Here is a 17,314-nt window from a genome sequence, read left to right as displayed (position 1 = left end):
AAAGTTTCGTAATTGACCCAAGATCAGTCGCGAATGCCAAAGATGAATCTTTTCATTTCAAAAAGGAAACATACAAGCTCAAACATGCTACATTTTTCAGAATTTTTAAAATCATGCAGTCACTTAAGGACCAGTCATTCCTTTATTTCTTGAACTTGTTTGGACGCCCAGTGGTCAATGAGATGGAGAGTTTAGTGTTAGGAATCAGTTTGAATTTCATAACTGATCATTGATAATAATCTGTTGGCACTATTTTCATGACAATCGATTATACCATTTTATAATGATCAACACATCGATAGAGCCCATCCACTCAATATTCCATTTCATTTGAACTTATTATATCCAATTAAGGTTCAAGCACCCTGTCCTGGGCACACACCTCAGCTATCTGGGCTGTCTGTCCAAGACAGTGGGTTAGTTGTTAGTTGTTAGTGAGAGAAAAGGTGTAGTGGTTTAGTGGTCTTACACTTATTCATCGAGTCATTAAAACTCATTCTGGGAGGGAGCCAGTACCTAGCTGCGAACCCAGTACCTACCAGTCTTATATCCGATGGCTTAACCACGACACAACCGATGCCGGTAGTAATTCCATTACAATGAATGACTAGAACAGGGGAGATTACCTCAGCCTTCCTGTCCTTCTCCTTGGCTAGCAGCACCTGGTAGTGGTAGCCTTGCTTCTCGTCCACATCTCGCAGTCGCGCCATCGGCAGCTGGAGAGCTTTCAGCGTCTCCGTCTCATCTCCCTTGTTAATGGCCTCATTAATCACACCAATGGCCAATATACCTGAAATAACATACATATATGTCATTGATTACAGGGTCATTTATAAAATATAACGAAGATGTTCTCTCTTTTTTTTTGCATACACGATGCAATTAAATGGCCATTCACAGTTGTCAAAACTACGCATTTGTTGGTATGATGTGTGTTGAATATATTATACATTGTGAAAACTAAGTCAAAACTGTAATTGTCAAACTAAAACTTCAATACTTTTGTTTTGCTTTGTGTTAGGTTTTTTCATTTTCAGACAATACATTGTATAACTGAATAATTTATTAATGTGTCAACATTATACATTTCAAAAATACAAAATCATAAACACCTAACAAAAATGGCAACCAATAATATTAGGGGAGTTATGCTTTTAGACATCTCCATTTTGTAAATTTATGTAGTTGCCTCATCATTTTTTGAATTTTTTCTTTATTTCCCCCGGAATTACCCGACAGTATTGGTGTTGGTTGCCTCATACTTTGGTTTAAAGCTAAACACTCACGTTCATGTTCCTCTTGGACTTGAGTGTGCACATCTTGGACACATTTGGAAATCTCGTGGTGAGTCAACAGGTCACACGCTTGCTGGAAGAAGAAACAGCAATGTTAGTCTTAGGAAGAGGTGACAATTTCATCACCGATCACTCGGTGTAATTGGTTTTTGCTAACTATCAAGTTTCGATTATATCATTGGTTAGAATTATGGACTACTTTATTTTAATTTGGCAAAAAAACGCAAGTAATAATTCGTGTTTTGTTGGAAAATAACTGTGGGTTTTGCTTCTTTTTTTTAGATAATTTGGCGAAATGATTTGCTCATACAAGAGCTAGCCCTGAAGAAGAAAAGAAAAAGTATTTTGGAATTAACAAAAACATGCTATCTTTGTGTGCAATTTACAAACCAATCGGCTCCGAAATAAATAACTTGCAGTAAACTCTACAGTATGAGAAAAGGTGTTCCCCGTGGGACACATTGTAGTACATGTTAACCGTTCTGACCTCGTGTTTGGCGTTCTTGGTGTTGGCGAGCAGTTCGTAGTACTTCTCCATGTTCTGTTCGTCCAGGTCGGCGATGTGCGCATCCGGCAGACAGAGGGCACTGTGCACATTCAACGGGTTGACCGTGTCCACCGCCTCATTGATCGCAGCCACGGCATTCAACACTGGAGACCAAACGAATAGTAGTCCGATTTAAATCAACCTCCACAGAGTTTTCTACCACCTGAGCTACATGTACTAGGGGAATTCCCACTAGCTACTGCCAGTAGGAGCACTTTACACCAATCTACTCATATCAGGGCTTCTAAATTATGGTAGCCCCACTCCCATGGCTAGTGATATTCAATGTTGGGCTAGTAAATAACTAATATTGCCATGCCTGATGGCTAGTGAAAAGAAAATTGTCAAATACTGTATGTAAGTCTATTTTGTAAATATGAATATCCTGCCCACAACCCCACCCCACCCCCCAATCTTAGTGTTTTTAATGTCTATCTCCCTGTTTAGGTAACATATATGATTATTACTATTAGTAAAATTGTATTAAGTAGGGCTAGTTTATTTTTAATCGTGGCTAGTACATTTTTTAAACCACTGATTCCATGGCTAGTGGATTTTGTAAAAGTTCCAGAAGCCCTGCATACTCTGCCCTCTCAAGTGGAGCTAAATCTCGAAGCTGCTTGATAGCTGCTAAAGCATTCAATACTGGAGAGAAAGGAATGTTTGTCCACTGACAACTTGGTACATTTTCATACTATGGCTACTTCGTGACAGATTTTGTAATAGTTGACTACCGGTTTCAGTGGTGTAGTGGTTAAACCATTGGACATAAGGTACTGAGTTCGCATCCCGGTACCGGTTCCCACCCAGAGCAAGCTTAACAACTCAATGGGTAGGTGTAAGGCCACAACACAAACTTCTCTTTCAGTACCCAATAACCACTAACTCACTGTCCTGGTCAGACAATCCAGACAGATGAGGTGTGTGCCCGGGACATAAGCACAAAAATAATGATAAATAAATAGTTGACTGAATGTTATAACAATTCATCATATCTGGCCATGTCACGTCAATATGTAGAATATAAAAAGTATACCCAGTGTGGTGGAAATTTCAACCTGTGATAAGCTTTGCCACACTATATTTGCTGTGTTTGTTTTTGATGTACAAATTAACAAGTTGTTTTTTATAATTAAGATTTTAACTATAAAACATCAATCTGAAACTGTTGTCTGATGATCTCATGACCAATAAACATAACATAGTTAGCTCCCTTGTTAAACATAATCACATGATAACTCGTGAAAAACAGAAATATCTTTCTTAGCTGTCTTTCATGGATAGGTCTTTCTCTCATCCTCAAGTATGTAGGACAGCTATCCCATCAAAGTAAGCTATATAAAAAATTTCTATCCTACATGGGATATCACACGCTTGCATTTAAAATGACGTCGTTGGCAATATATGACGTCATATTAATGTGAGGTGGTCATGAGGTCATTAGACACATTTTAAAATTAATAGTTTGTTATTAAAACCTTCATTATAAAAGCTATCTTGTTAATTTATAGTGTTAAATTTATTTAACACATGAAACAAACATGATAAATATGATAGTGTAGTTTATTTATTATAAAATGGTCAAATAAAAAAGTTACTTGTTCAGCCATCTTCGTCTATTCGTGCAAAATAATGATTTACCGAATGAAAGAGAGAAAAAGACTGCCATCACATGTGGTCATATGGGATAGAAAAAATACACCCTCAGTGGTGAAAATTTCAACCATGGGACTCGGCAAGCCTCGTCCCAGGTCAAAATTTCTACCACCTGAACAAGCCTCGTCTCAGGTCAAAATTTCCACCACCTCGGGTGTTCTTTTTCTATCCCACACATGATGGGAGTCTTATAGTCCTATATACTTAAAGATGAGAGAAACCGTAAGCAGCTGCCTGCAAGAAGAAAACACCCAAACCAAATGGTCTTGAAGCAATTTGACACTACAAGGTTTAACACCTCTGAAAAACATTTCTATTCCACACCAGTGTAAGATATTGCTCATGTCATAACAATCACTCAATAACTAACTAGTGTAATATTGGCATGACGTGAGCGTGATGTAGATCACTCGCTGACACAATTCGTAGAAAAATAACATGTAGTAGGTCTCGACATCTGCTTACTTCTGCGTTGCAGCTTATTTGCAGGTTTGTAATAAATAAAATACTAAACTAGCTTGCCTGTCATACCATTTTTATGAAACTCGTGAACAGTGTTGGTATCTGACTCGTTTTTGCTCATCAGATACCAAAACTGTTCACTCATTTCATAAGAATAGTATGACAGGCAAGCTCGTTTAGTATTCTATATAAATGAACCACAAATATTCTTACCTTTTAATGATGCTACTAACTCTTCATGATCCAAGTCAGCCTACAAATTATCAAGATATATTTAATTAGATATAATTATATAAAATTCTACTGTATTATGATTCATATCAATCTAAACACAGAGATTTGTTATACAGGGAAACCCCTCTAAACCAGACACCCATGGGTCCAAGTAATCCCTCTAAACCGGACACCCATGAGTCCAAGTAAAACGTCTGGTATTAAGGAGTATCTTGTTAAGAGACTTTCTGTTCTGATTTTTAAAGGGACCATGAAAACATCTGGTTTTCAATGAATTCTCGTTTACTGTTTGTTTGTTTGTTTCTGAGGGGTTTCACAATATATACAAAATTATCACAGATAAATGTCCAAATTAAGGAGCTATTGTCTGTATGTTTCATATTCCTTTAAAATCTTTTAATATAAAAAACCACAAGAGTACCAGTGACTGAGTGAGGTACACATGTACACGATAGGCCCATGAAAAGTAGGTCATGGTGACCTAGTTATGGTACGGAACACACCTCCATTCCAAGTTGTACTTGCATGCAAGGTTTGATGATCATGCATAAATTGATAAGAAAGAAATGGCCTGGACAAGGATTTCCTTTAATATAAAGTAATGCATGAAAAGTAGGCCGTAATGACCTAGTTATGGAATGCGACACACCACCATCCAAAATTGTACTTCCATGCAAGGCTTGATAATCCCATATGAATTGATTAGAAAGATATGCTCCGGAAAACAAAAAGTTTATGCAAGATATGCTCTGGAAAACAAAAAGTTTATGCAAGATATGCTCCGGAAAACAAAAAGTTTATGCAAGATATGCTCCGGAAAACAAAAAGTTTATGCAAGATATGCTCTGGAAAACAAAAAGTTTATGCAAGATATGCTCCGGAAAACAAAAAGTTTATGCAAGATATGCTCCGGAAAACAAAAAGTTTATGCAAGATATGCTCTGGAAAACAAAAAGTTTATGCAAGATATGCTCCGGAAAACAAAAAGTTTATGCAAGATATGCTCCGGAAAACAAAAAGTTTATGCAAGATATGCTCCGGAAAACAAAAAGTTTATGCAAGATATGCTCTGGAAAACAAAAAGTTTATGCAAGATATGCTCCGGAAAACAAAAAGTTTATGCAAGATATGCTCCGGAAAACAAAAAGTTTATGCAAGATATGCTCTGGAAAACAAAAAGTTTATGAACGGACATAGGACAATACCATACCATAATACAAGCTGTCAGGAAGGAAGGAAGGAAATGTTTTATTTAACGATGCACTCAACACATTTTATTTACGGTTATATGGCATCAGACATATGGTTAAGGACCACACAGATATTGAGAGAGGAAACCCGCTTTCGAAACTTCATGGGCTACTCTTTTCGATTAGCAGCAAGGGATCTTTTATATGCACCATCCCACAGACAGGGTAGTACATACCACAACCTTTGTAATACCAGTCGTGGTGCACTGGCTGAACGAAAAATAACCCAATGGACCCACCGACGGGGATCGATCCCAAACCGACTGTGTATCAAGCGAGCGCTTTACCACTGGGCTACGTCTCGTCCCCAACCTGTCAGAGACAGGTGATTAAGAACCCTGTTAAACTGACAAACCTGTTTGTCTGCTCGAATACTCTGAAACTCTTCCAGATATAGCACTGCAGCGAAATCACACACTGGAGGAAGTTGTGAGGCCGGGTTCTGTAGAGACCGCATCAGCTGGACAGAATCTCCATTATCTATGGCAGCATTGATAGCGGCAACAGCTTTCGTTTCTGTCAAAAAACATATACTCGTACTGTTACATCCATTTACTTTTAGCACAAATTTAAGAATTCTCTTTACTAAAATAAAGCAAAATTGGTATCAAATCCAGTGTCGGATCTAGAAAATTCCATTTACGGGGGGGCCCCAATGACATGAGGCGGAATGCCAATGGAACTTTTGGGAAGGTTTGGTGGGTATCGTAAAACAATGAAAATTAATATATAATAAAATTATAACTGTCACAAAATTTAGGGGGGGCCTGGGCCCCTAGGCCCCTCCCCTAAATCCGCCTCTGAAATCAGCTATAGGCATCAGAAGATGTCAGCAACTGTGGGTGTCAATAATATATTAATTAGATTTGTATAACAAGGGGATGTATTATTTCTTTATTGTTGATGGGCCAGTATTCCATGCCACCCCTCCCCACTTGCTATGTTAACTGTTACAGATGTCGTAAGATAATGTTTGAGGATGATGTTTATCTAGACAGATGGACAGACAGACAGACAGACAGAGATATGTGGATATATAGATACACAGGTATTTGTGGATTGCTTGACCACTAACTGTGTAGATGAATGTGTCTTTAATGAGACTCCAGCAGCTCTCAGAATTCAGATCAAAAAACATTTGTTAAAGAAGCACATTGATTAATTAATCATCGGCTATTGGATGTCAAACATTTGGTAATTCTGACTCGTAGTCATCAGAGGAAACCCGATACATTTTTTCTAATGCAGAAAGAAATCTTTTATATGCACTTTCCCACAGACAGGAAAACACATACCACGGCCTTTGTCCAGTTATGGTGCACTGGTTGGAATGAGAGAAAAAAACCAATCAGCTGAATGGATCCACCGATGTGGTTTGATCCTGTGCCGCAAGCACCTCAAGCAAGCACTCAACTGAACCGACTGAGCTAAATCCTGTCGAATTCACATCGTCTGAGGCAACAATTTAGTTCTGGATAATAATAAAGTTAATACCTGACAGTAATAGAACTGCTGTTGCAGATCAACTTTAGTGTTAGCACTGCTGACAGCCACCACTAATCTCGAGGTCTGCTTCAGCACATATCAAACAGTTAGTAGGTATCTACTGGCACTTGGTTTAGAGTAGGAATACGATGTCTGCTGCTTTTATTCTGATTAGCAGCAAGATACACAATTGCCCCACATATAGGATAGCACATACCGTGGACATGTCAGTTGTGGAGCATCATCGACACCAAAAAAGGTTGATTCTACGACCCAGTGCACTTCAAACACAAGTGTGCAGTGTTTATGACCCAGTCCACTTCAAACACAAGTGTGCAGTGTTTATGACCCAGTCCACTTCAAACACAAGTGTGCAGTGTTTATGACCCAGTCCACTTCAAACACAAGTGTGCAGTGTTTATGACCCAGTCCACTTCAAACACAAGTGTGCAGTGTTTATGACCAGTCCACTTCAAACACAAGTGTGCAGTATTTATGACCCAGTCCACTTCAAACACAAGTGTGCAGTGTTTATGACCCAGAGCACTTCAAACACAAGTGTGCAGTGTTTATGACCCAGAGCACCTCAACCACACGTTTGCAGTGTTTATGACCCAGTGCACCTCAACCACACGTGTGCAGTGTTTACTCACTCTGATACTCATTAAAACTGATCACATTAGACAGTTCTGGCACTAGATACTATTAGTTACGCGGGTTTTTGACAGGGCGTTTAGGATTGTATGCCCCTCCAAAATCTGTATTTCCTTTGGTGTTTTTGACAGGGCGTATGGAATTGTACGCCCCTCCAAAATCTGTATCCCATATGCCCTGTCAAAAACCCGTGTAAGGAATTTATTACCTTTTAAATCTTTTTTTTTGTAAGTAAATTAAAATTACACTAATAGTCAAACTTTAAAATAAAATACACACACATTTTGAGTTTGAGTTTAATAAATAAACATAACATAACATCAAATTCCTCAAAAAATATTGGATTTTTTTGTAAACAAATAACTTAGTTACTATGCAAGGTATTTACAGCTTTTTTGTTAGCTGTTTGGGTATTAAGAGTGTCAACAAGGATTCCAGGTGGCTTTACCCCAAAACCATTTCAAGGCTGCATGGTACCAAAGAAGATAGTTCCGTGTCAAAGTTCGAGGTGCACCGTCAAATATTTACGGAGTAAAAACAGCCATGGGTGTGATTGGTAGTAATATGTGACATTGATTATTTGTGCAAATACTATTATCCACTGACAATAAATAAATACATTTTTATTTGTTATATAGTTGTTATGCAGTATATACCAGAGGTTGAAACTAATGTGGGGTATCCCCTAAAATGGAACTGCAATTTTCAGCAAAAATGACAGTTGCTATTAAAAACATTAATTAAATTTCTTAAATGGTATGTGACCCCACATTTTCTTGCAGGTAGATTTGATGTGAGGTGCCACACTTTTTATTGCTGTACTTCCTGGGTGTGTTGATACGCTGCTTATCTCAGTTTTATTAGTAAATGTTAACATTATCGGCAATAGGAATTGATTTGGTCTATTAGAACCTTGGCACTTGTGTTTCGCAAAGGGAGACAATTCTTAGCGCCTTATTATCTTGCGTGTTTTAAACGTTACAATTATGTTGAAATCGTATTGGGAAAAGAAAATTGAACACCCGCAGCCGAACAAAAATATTTGTAGAACCTGTAAAAAAGCAAGTTGAGTTATTACTTAAAATATGTTCATGATAATTAGCCCAAGTTCTGACACGGCAACTGATTACGCCATGCTTTATTCTAGCATTAGATTTTAATACACGAAAAACTACAATCTAGCAAATTTTTTGCCAAATGTGCCCAGGAAATATTCAAATAAACAGTAAAAATTAAATTTACAGAATTGTGGTATTCCCAATCATAATGAATTCAAGTCTTTTAACAAATTTAATCAGTGAGGTTTGTTGGAGAAAATTGCGTCAGTCTCATCCGCAGTTTGTATTTTCGTACAATCAGTGGAGCAAGTCATGTGACATTTCGTACAATCTGGCAAATCCTGCATTTTCCCGCAAATGAGACGGTGTACTTGTGGTACGCATTGGCTATTGACCAATCAAAACACATGAAATTTATCTAAAACGTAATAAAGTCTACTCACTCTGATACTCTGAGTCGGCCTCCAGGTTGGCCTGGTTGACGGCCTCCTGTAGATCATCCTTGTCCAGTACAACCTCCTCACCATTGTTGTTGTTCTGTAACACAAACACGACATCACAATTAAATATCTCGACTATGATAATTAGTACATAGAGTCAAACTTGGTCTGTAACTTGTTGTTACACAGATACAAAGTAGCAATATCTCACATACAGTTACTGTAATTTTGAAAATTTGTTTCTAATTTTCATTATTATTCATACTTACCTAGTACTAGCACAGCAACTATGCTATACAAACTGAGTCATCTCCTCCACTGCAGAATTGTCTTCCCTTGTCAGATAATACTATAGTATACTTTCTAACAAGCATGCTAAAAGTACTGCTAAAGCAATACATCCCCTACTGGGCCCAACAAATTTTCTTATCTCATAAATTCAAGGGCCATAACTCTGTCAAAAATGGCCAAATGCCACAAAAATTAAATTTCATCTGTAACTATATGATAAAGCTATAAACAAACTTTTAGCTCACTATCTTGTGAAGGAAAGTTCAGAAAACTCGGTGTAGGGCATAGAAGGAGAGTAGATGGAGATAAAGTCTATTTTTCAATTTTTCTTTGATAAATAACCCCATATTAGTTTGTTTTGTTAAAGACACCACTAGAGCACAGATTTATTAATCACAGGCTGTTATTTCTTTATAAGTACTTAAAAAACAAATACTTTTTAATACAGGATGGGTGCAAAATTCAAATGTTGAATTTGTAGAATATTTTAATCCATTCTGTGAGTGGAGAGGATTTTGAAAAGAACCTTCTGGCTCAAATCACAAGTACTGCATGTCTTGTGACACGGTTTACAGGGATGTGATATCAATTAAAAACTAACACTGAGGTGATCTTAAAATATTTTAAATCTGTATTACAAACTAAACGAAATTTCAGATGAAATCAAGTTTAGTTTGGGAAAAGTAATTTATGCAAACAAAGATGAAATCAGATCAAAACTCTAAAAAATTACATCATATGTGTTTATAAAATGGCCACCTTCACCAATAAACTTGTCTATTTTATGCAAACAAAGATGAAATCAGATCAAAACTCTGAAAGATTACATCATATGTGTTTATAAAATGGCCACCTTCATTCACCAATAAACCTGCCTATTTTATGCAAACAAAGATGAAATCAGATCAAAAATCTAAAAAATTACATCATGTGTTTTATAAAATGGCCACCTTCATTCACCAATAAACTTGCCTATTTTATGCAAACAAAGATGAAATCAGATCAAAACTCTAAAAAATTACATTATATGTGTTTATAAAATGGCCAACATCACCAATAAAGTTGCCTATTTTACGCAAAGATGAAATCAGATAAAAATTCTGAAAAATTACATCATATGTGTTTATAAAATGGCCACCATCACCAATAAACTTGCCTATTTTACGCAAAGATGACATCAGATCAAAACTCTGAAAGATTACATCATATGTGTTTATAAAATGGCCACCTTCATTCACCAATAAACTTGCCTATTTTACGCAAAGATGACATCAGATCAAAACTCTGAAAGATTACATCATATGTGTTTATAAAATGGCCACCTTCATTCACCAATAAACTTGCCTATTTTATGCAAACAAAGATGAAATCAGATCAAAAATCTAAAAAATTACATCATGTGTTTTATAAAATGGCCACCTGCATTCACCAATAAACTTGCCTATTTTATGCAAACAAAGATGAAATCAGATCAAAACTCTAAAAAATTACATTATATGTGTTTATAAAATGGCCAACATCACCAATAAAGTTGCCTATTTTACGCAAAGATGAAATCAGATCAAAATTCTAAAAAAATTACATCATATGTGTTTATAAAATGGCCACCATCACCAATAAACTTGTCTATTTTACGCAAAGATGACATCAGATCAAAACTCTTAAAAAACTACATCTTATGTTTATAAAATAAACTTGCCTATTTTATGCAAACAAAGATGAAATCAGATCAAAACTCTGAGAAATTACATCACATGTGTTTATAAAATGGCCACCTTCATTCACCAATAAACTTGCCTTTTTAATCTCTCTCATCTCCTGCATCTTCTGTATATAAAAGTCAATATTTGCATCGACCACGTTCTTTAGACCGAGATGTGGAGACTTTAGTGCGGCTAGTAACAAGCTCGGGTCCATCTTCAACAACGCAGCAAGCACTTTGTCCAAAGCAGTGTTAGCTGAAACAAAATAAACCATTAAAACTAAATTCTACCAAAAAGCAGGCCTTGAATTTGGCAACTTAAGATGGCAAGGCCATTTGGTGTAGACCGATGGAGATTTTATTAGTGCATTATGGCCAGAAGGAAGGAAAACAGAGCAGACTTCAACAGTTGTACCCATTCAAAAAATGGAGAGCGGGACGTAGCCCATTGGTAGAGCGCTCGCTCGATGCATGGTCTGTCTAGGATCAATACCCTTCTGTGGGCCCAGCGGGCTATTTCTTGTTCCAGCCAATGCACCATGACTGATATATCAAAGGCTGTGGTATGTACTATCCTGTCTGTGGAATGGTGCATATAAAAGATCCCTTGCTGCTAATCGATAAAGAGTAGTCCATGAAGCGGCGACAGCGGGTTTCCTCTCTCAATATCTTTGTGGTTTTTAACCACGTCTGACGCCATATAACCATCAATAAAATGTGTTGGGTGCGTCGTTAAATAAAATATTTCCTTCCTTTTTCCATTCAAAAAAAGAAGTGTGAGGAGTTTTATGTGTTTATCAACTTTCAAGAGTTGAGTTTGTGTCCAGTGACCAATTAGTGACATGCAAAATAAGGCATGGCTGGATGGGCCATGAGACTGTTTAATTTTCAAGGCATTAGAGTATATGACTATGGCTGTATGGCAATTTACAGCAAATTCCATTAAATTCAATCCCTGAAAAATGTCTAACAACTTTATGAAAAATATTTACTCAAAACATCTTTACTGCTATGGTTGTATTGAAATATGGTATATGAAAATAAAATATGTTTGATGTGAAATCAGCAACATGGAAAGAAGACTAATGACAGGATGCACTGTTAACTTTATTAACGTTGCCCTGTATTTCTGCCTGGGTCAGCAGCATATGGATATGAAAATAAAATATGTTTGATGTGAAAACAGCAGCATGGAAAGAAGACTAATGACAGGACGAACTGTTAACTTTATTAACGTTGCCCTGTATTTCTGCCTGGGTCAGCAGCATATGGATATGAAATTAAAATATGTCTGATGTGAAAACAGCAACATGGAAAGAAGACTAATGACATGACGCACTGTTCACTTTATTAACGTTGCCCTGTATTTCTGCCTGGGTCAACAGCTCATCATAGACGTCGTGTTCATACTGCAGCTCATTATCCATGCTCTGAAAATAGTAAAAAAAAATAACTAATTAGTTCAGGAATAATTTTGATAAAAACACAACAACACAAACTAAACACACCAGTTGGTGAGATAACTGTATTAGATGTAGTCAAAAATTAGTTAATTTCCATTAAAAAAACCTAATCACACTAGTGAGATAACTGTATTAGATGTAGTAGACCTGTAGGAATGGGGAGGGGGGGTTACAGGACACTACTTCACTCAGACGCAGAGCATGGTCTGTAACCTGGTCCTTTTAACATTGTCCTATTTTTCACAGAAAATATTTGGACATAGATATTGTATTGAAATGTATGCAAAAGAGAAGTAGGGTCATTACTGTGAATTTTGTTTATCAAAGAATGAGGCCAGGAACACTTATTAAGGTAGTGCTAAAACATAGAATTGCAGGCGAATCTGGAGCTTTTTCCTCTGTATATAATATGGTGTAATAACTGATCATATTTCATGAAAGCGTATCCTACAAAATTGATCGACAGACTCTGGAGTTTGTTTCATGCCCCAGGTAAGAACTAAAGTTATTATTCACTCATTGTAAATGATTAACCAATGTCTCAGTGTAGTTGTGTCATTATAAATGTGTCATTGTAAATCTAATAATGATTGTGTAATCACCAATACATACATACATACATGTACCTGTTATCCAATTATACATCTATATGAAAGAAAGAAATGTTTTATTTAACGACACACTCAACACATTTTATTTACGGTTATATGGCGTCAGACATATGGTTAAGAACCACACAGATTTTGAGAGGAAACCCGCTGTCGCCACTACATGGACTACTCTTCCGATTAGCAGCATGCGATCTTTTATTTGCGCTTCCCACAGGCAGGATAGCACAAACCATGGCCTTTGTTGAACCAGTTATGGATCACTGGTCGGTGCAAGTGGTTTACACCTACCCATTGAGCCTTGCTGAGCACTCACTCAGGGTTTGGAGTCGGTATCTGGATTAAAAATCCCATGCCTCGACTGGGATCCGAACCCAGTACCTACCAGCATGTAGACCGATGGTCTACCACGACGCCACCGAGGCCGGTCTACATCTATATGTGTCTACTGCTCTATACTGGAAGATAGCCAGGCTCACATAACTGTAACTCTTAAGGCATCTTTATAGTATTATGGTCTGATGGACCAATGGATGGACGGACGGATGGACATATTTAAAATAAATATTGTTTTAAAATGAATTAATGAATAAACAGATGGACAGATGGATGTATGGAAAGTGTCTTTTCACCAATTCAATATGAATAGATTTTCTATAATAAATATTGTTTTAAAATGACCGAATGAATGAACGAATGAACCCCAGCACAAAAAAATACATTGGATATTGGGTATTATTTTATGACAACCTCCAGATGAAACTAATTGAAAGCTCACCCTGTTTCTGGCACTCTTAATCTTGGCCTGTTTGGTGTCTTAGAGTTTGTTTTGTTTAAAGACACCACTAGAGTACACTGATTGTCAGCTATTAGGATTCAAATCTATTGTTTTATGACAAACTCGAGATGAAACTGATCTAAAGCTCACCCTGTTTCTGGCGTTCTCTGTCTTGGCCTGTTTGGCATCGTACAACATGGCCTGGTAATCACCCTCCTCCTCCGCCACCAAGTTCACCAAACATGCTGCCGGGTTCTGCAGAGCCATGAACGTTTCTTTGGAGACTTGTTTCTCTATCGCCTCGTTGATGGCGATTATAGCAGCATGCACTGCAAGAGAAACAGGATGTAAAATCGTGTCGAATTTCATCTATTTTCAAACATTTCTTAATATAAGCCACAAGAATCTGACCTACCCCATGGCACTAGAGTTTGTTTGTAGTTATGGGCCTTGTTTTATGAAGCGATCATAGCACTAAAATGATGTTAAGTGCAGTAATGCACTTAAGGTGATCTTAAAACTAAGATCGCTTCTCAAAATGGGGCCCAGAACCCTAATTGGGGTCTACAAAGTCTCTTATTGATAGATATTACCACTGAGTATCCTAATATACATTTAAGCTAGCAGCAAAAGCTGATGGATCAATAGCAGGTAGATGGCATAGATGACCACTAGAGACAAATTTGAATTACAAAACTATTACCAGAATTAAAATTGTATCTCTGCACAAAGCAGAGTAAATGGGACATTTTTGACTAGGTCGTGACTGCTGCCATGAATTTGGTAACAGTTTTGTGCTGTCTATAGGTGTAGGTGGACTACCATTCCTCAGGATTATATATCCTTTCTGAACCATACCATCTGCAAGAAGATTGACACCTGCAAGAGACCTGTCGGAGTTTGGGAGACAAGTACCGGTATGTGAAGGTGGAGAGCAATAGACAGAATTACATTCTCTTTATCTTTACCCTGGGTAAATGCCGGTATATAAGAAAAAAGTGAGAATGCAGGGCTTCTAGAAATAGAGCTTAAAAACACTAACATTGGGGGGATTGGATGGGGCAGGATATTCATATTTATAAAATGGACTTAACTGCAACATTTGACAAAACAAATTCACTAGCCGACAGGCATGGCAATAGTAGTTATTTACAAGCCCAACACTGAATATCACTAGCCATGGGAGTGGGGCTACCATAATCTAGAAGCCCTGGAGAATGTCTCAGTTAAGTACTTCAAATGTAATATATCATTTTTTAAATTAATTAATGACACTATTTTAACAGTGTAATGTGCACTGTATAATACATGTGTTTGAAGATCTCGATAAAAAAACTGAATAATGTTTTGTTTTTTAAATGGTGTTATTTCTTTAGGTGGTAAACTTGTTTTTGGAGGGATCAAACTCTAAAAACGTTATACAAATCTTCTAAGGCAGAAAATGAAACACTGTTATTCAGATTTAAATAATACATACAGTGTAATACTTGGCCATGTAAAATCAATAGTGGTGTGACACCCACGGCAATTAAGTTTTCCGAAGGGAGTAAAAATGGCCGAAATATCTAATTAAGATATTAGGCCTACTTAGCTGGAACACTTCTCAAATGTGTGCAAAGCATTTTATACTGTGCTTAAGTAGTCTTCATATAAAAACAAATCTAATGACTGGGCTGTAATATAACACCTAATATTAGGGCTATAAAAATGTCATGCATCATTCAATGCTGTAAACATTTTAAAAAAAGAGTTAAAAGTCAACGTTTGTTTTGTTCAATGACGCCACTAGAGCACACTGATTTAAATTTAAAATAATACTCTTATCTGGCATCAGACTGTAATGGATTATATTTAACATAAGACAGACAGACAAATAGATAAACAGGCCAATCAAGAAAGGAAGGAAAAAAGAATAAAATCAAGAGATAATAAAGGAAGGAAGGAAATTAAAAAAGGATGATAGAAAGAAAGGAAGGGGAAATGAATGAAATCAAGAAAGAAAGGAAGAACGAAAGGAAATAAGAAAGGATGACAGAAAGAAAACCAAGAAAGAAAGAAAGCGATGTATATATGTAATATGAGACTTGTTTGGTTCTGCTTGAAATGTTTTTAGTGCAGGTGATTCATCAGTGTCACCATTCATACTCACACGCTGCCTCATCCACCGTCATCTGAAGAAAAAACACACAGGATATGTAGTTACAAATCATAATTCATAAAAACACACAGAATATATAGTTATACATCATAATTCATAAAAACAAACAGGATATGTAGTTACACATCATACTAGGGGTGCAACGATACGGTCAAAACCGTATTGCGATATAAGAAACCGTATTGCAATATGTATTGCAATATAGTTGATATTATTTAAATTTAATATTTATGGGTTGGGTCTCTTTTTTAATGAAAACAGAAGGCATAACTTTTTAATGATTTTTATTAGTTTCAGCTGTCAGGCTAAATGTTTTAGGCCATATTTTTATTTTTTAACACAATACTTGTCTACTAGAACACCGGTGTGAGGGTGTCAAACTATTTATAAATTGTCACATTCGGAAATCCTTACTATCGGGCTTTTCCGTTGCTGCTCGCTTAACACGGAAATGTACGTATTGAGTCGCTATGTTTCGGCAGATCGACCAAACCAGAGCCGAGGTTATTAGCCAAGGTATTTTGAACGATCGGCTGAAGTATTCCGAGTTCAGTGAAAAACAGCGAAGTGTGATTCTCACTTGTTGGTTTATTTCTTTGAAGATGATAGCCGTAGCCGTATTCCAACATAAATGAACAATGAATGATAATGTGTAAGTAACAAAACATTTATTTGTAATTATCGTTAACTGGTTATTTTCAATGGACATTAAACACGTTTTGTTTAGAAGTCAGAACCAAGTATAACCGACCTATCACTTCGTATGCCAACAAGTAAGCCGACTACGCTTAACGTGATAGTTACACTTCCTGTCACCACCAATTAATAAAATGATGTGGTTTTTGTTTGTTTATTTGCCTATTTCAAGTCAAATAAAATACAAGGAAAAAAAATTGCATATAAAAATCGCGATACGCAAAACTGTACCACGGTTCGTATCGAGCTGATCAATTATCGCGGTATACCGGTATACCGGTTTATCGTTGCAGCACTACATCATACTTCATAAAAACACACAGGATATATAGTTATACATCACACTTCATAAAAACGCACAGGATATATAGTTACAAATCATAATTCATAAAAACACACAGGATATGTAGTTACAAATCATACTTCATAAAAACACACAGGATATATAGTTACACATCATACTTCATAAAACACATGTAATATATAGTTATAAATCAAACTTCATAAAAATATAACACAGGGAAAATTGTCATTTGT

At 36.6% G+C, this 17,314-nt stretch overlaps 1 protein-coding gene across 4 annotated transcripts in view; it reads right to left on the bottom strand.

Moving 5' to 3' along the window:
* Window positions 1-17,314, bottom strand: part of LOC121383755 (ras GTPase-activating-like protein IQGAP1) — a 133,068-nt gene that overhangs the window by 57,288 nt on the left and 58,466 nt on the right. For all 4 annotated transcript variants that reach the window (XM_041513854.1, XM_041513862.1, XM_041513868.1 and 1 more), the window contains exons 8-17: window positions 16,073-16,094; window positions 14,074-14,252; window positions 12,414-12,504; window positions 11,170-11,330; window positions 9,085-9,178; window positions 5,800-5,960; window positions 4,174-4,213; window positions 1,783-1,946; window positions 1,287-1,368; window positions 627-790 (exon numbers count right to left, since the gene is read on the bottom strand). In XM_041513854.1, coding sequence (XP_041369788.1) covers window positions 627-790; window positions 1,287-1,368; window positions 1,783-1,946; window positions 4,174-4,213; window positions 5,800-5,960; window positions 9,085-9,178; window positions 11,170-11,330; window positions 12,414-12,504; window positions 14,074-14,252; window positions 16,073-16,094 — 1,158 coding nt within the window. The remainder of the gene's footprint in view (window positions 1-626; window positions 791-1,286; window positions 1,369-1,782; window positions 1,947-4,173; window positions 4,214-5,799; window positions 5,961-9,084; window positions 9,179-11,169; window positions 11,331-12,413; window positions 12,505-14,073; window positions 14,253-16,072; window positions 16,095-17,314) is intronic.

The sequence above is a fragment of the Gigantopelta aegis genome, chromosome 2, assembly GCF_016097555.1.
Source record: "Gigantopelta aegis isolate Gae_Host chromosome 2, Gae_host_genome, whole genome shotgun sequence".
Taxonomy (NCBI): Eukaryota; Metazoa; Mollusca; class Gastropoda; order Neomphalida; family Peltospiridae; genus Gigantopelta; species Gigantopelta aegis.
The sequence above is the reverse complement of the archived record's forward strand: the minus strand, read 5'-3'. Positions and strand labels throughout refer to the sequence as shown.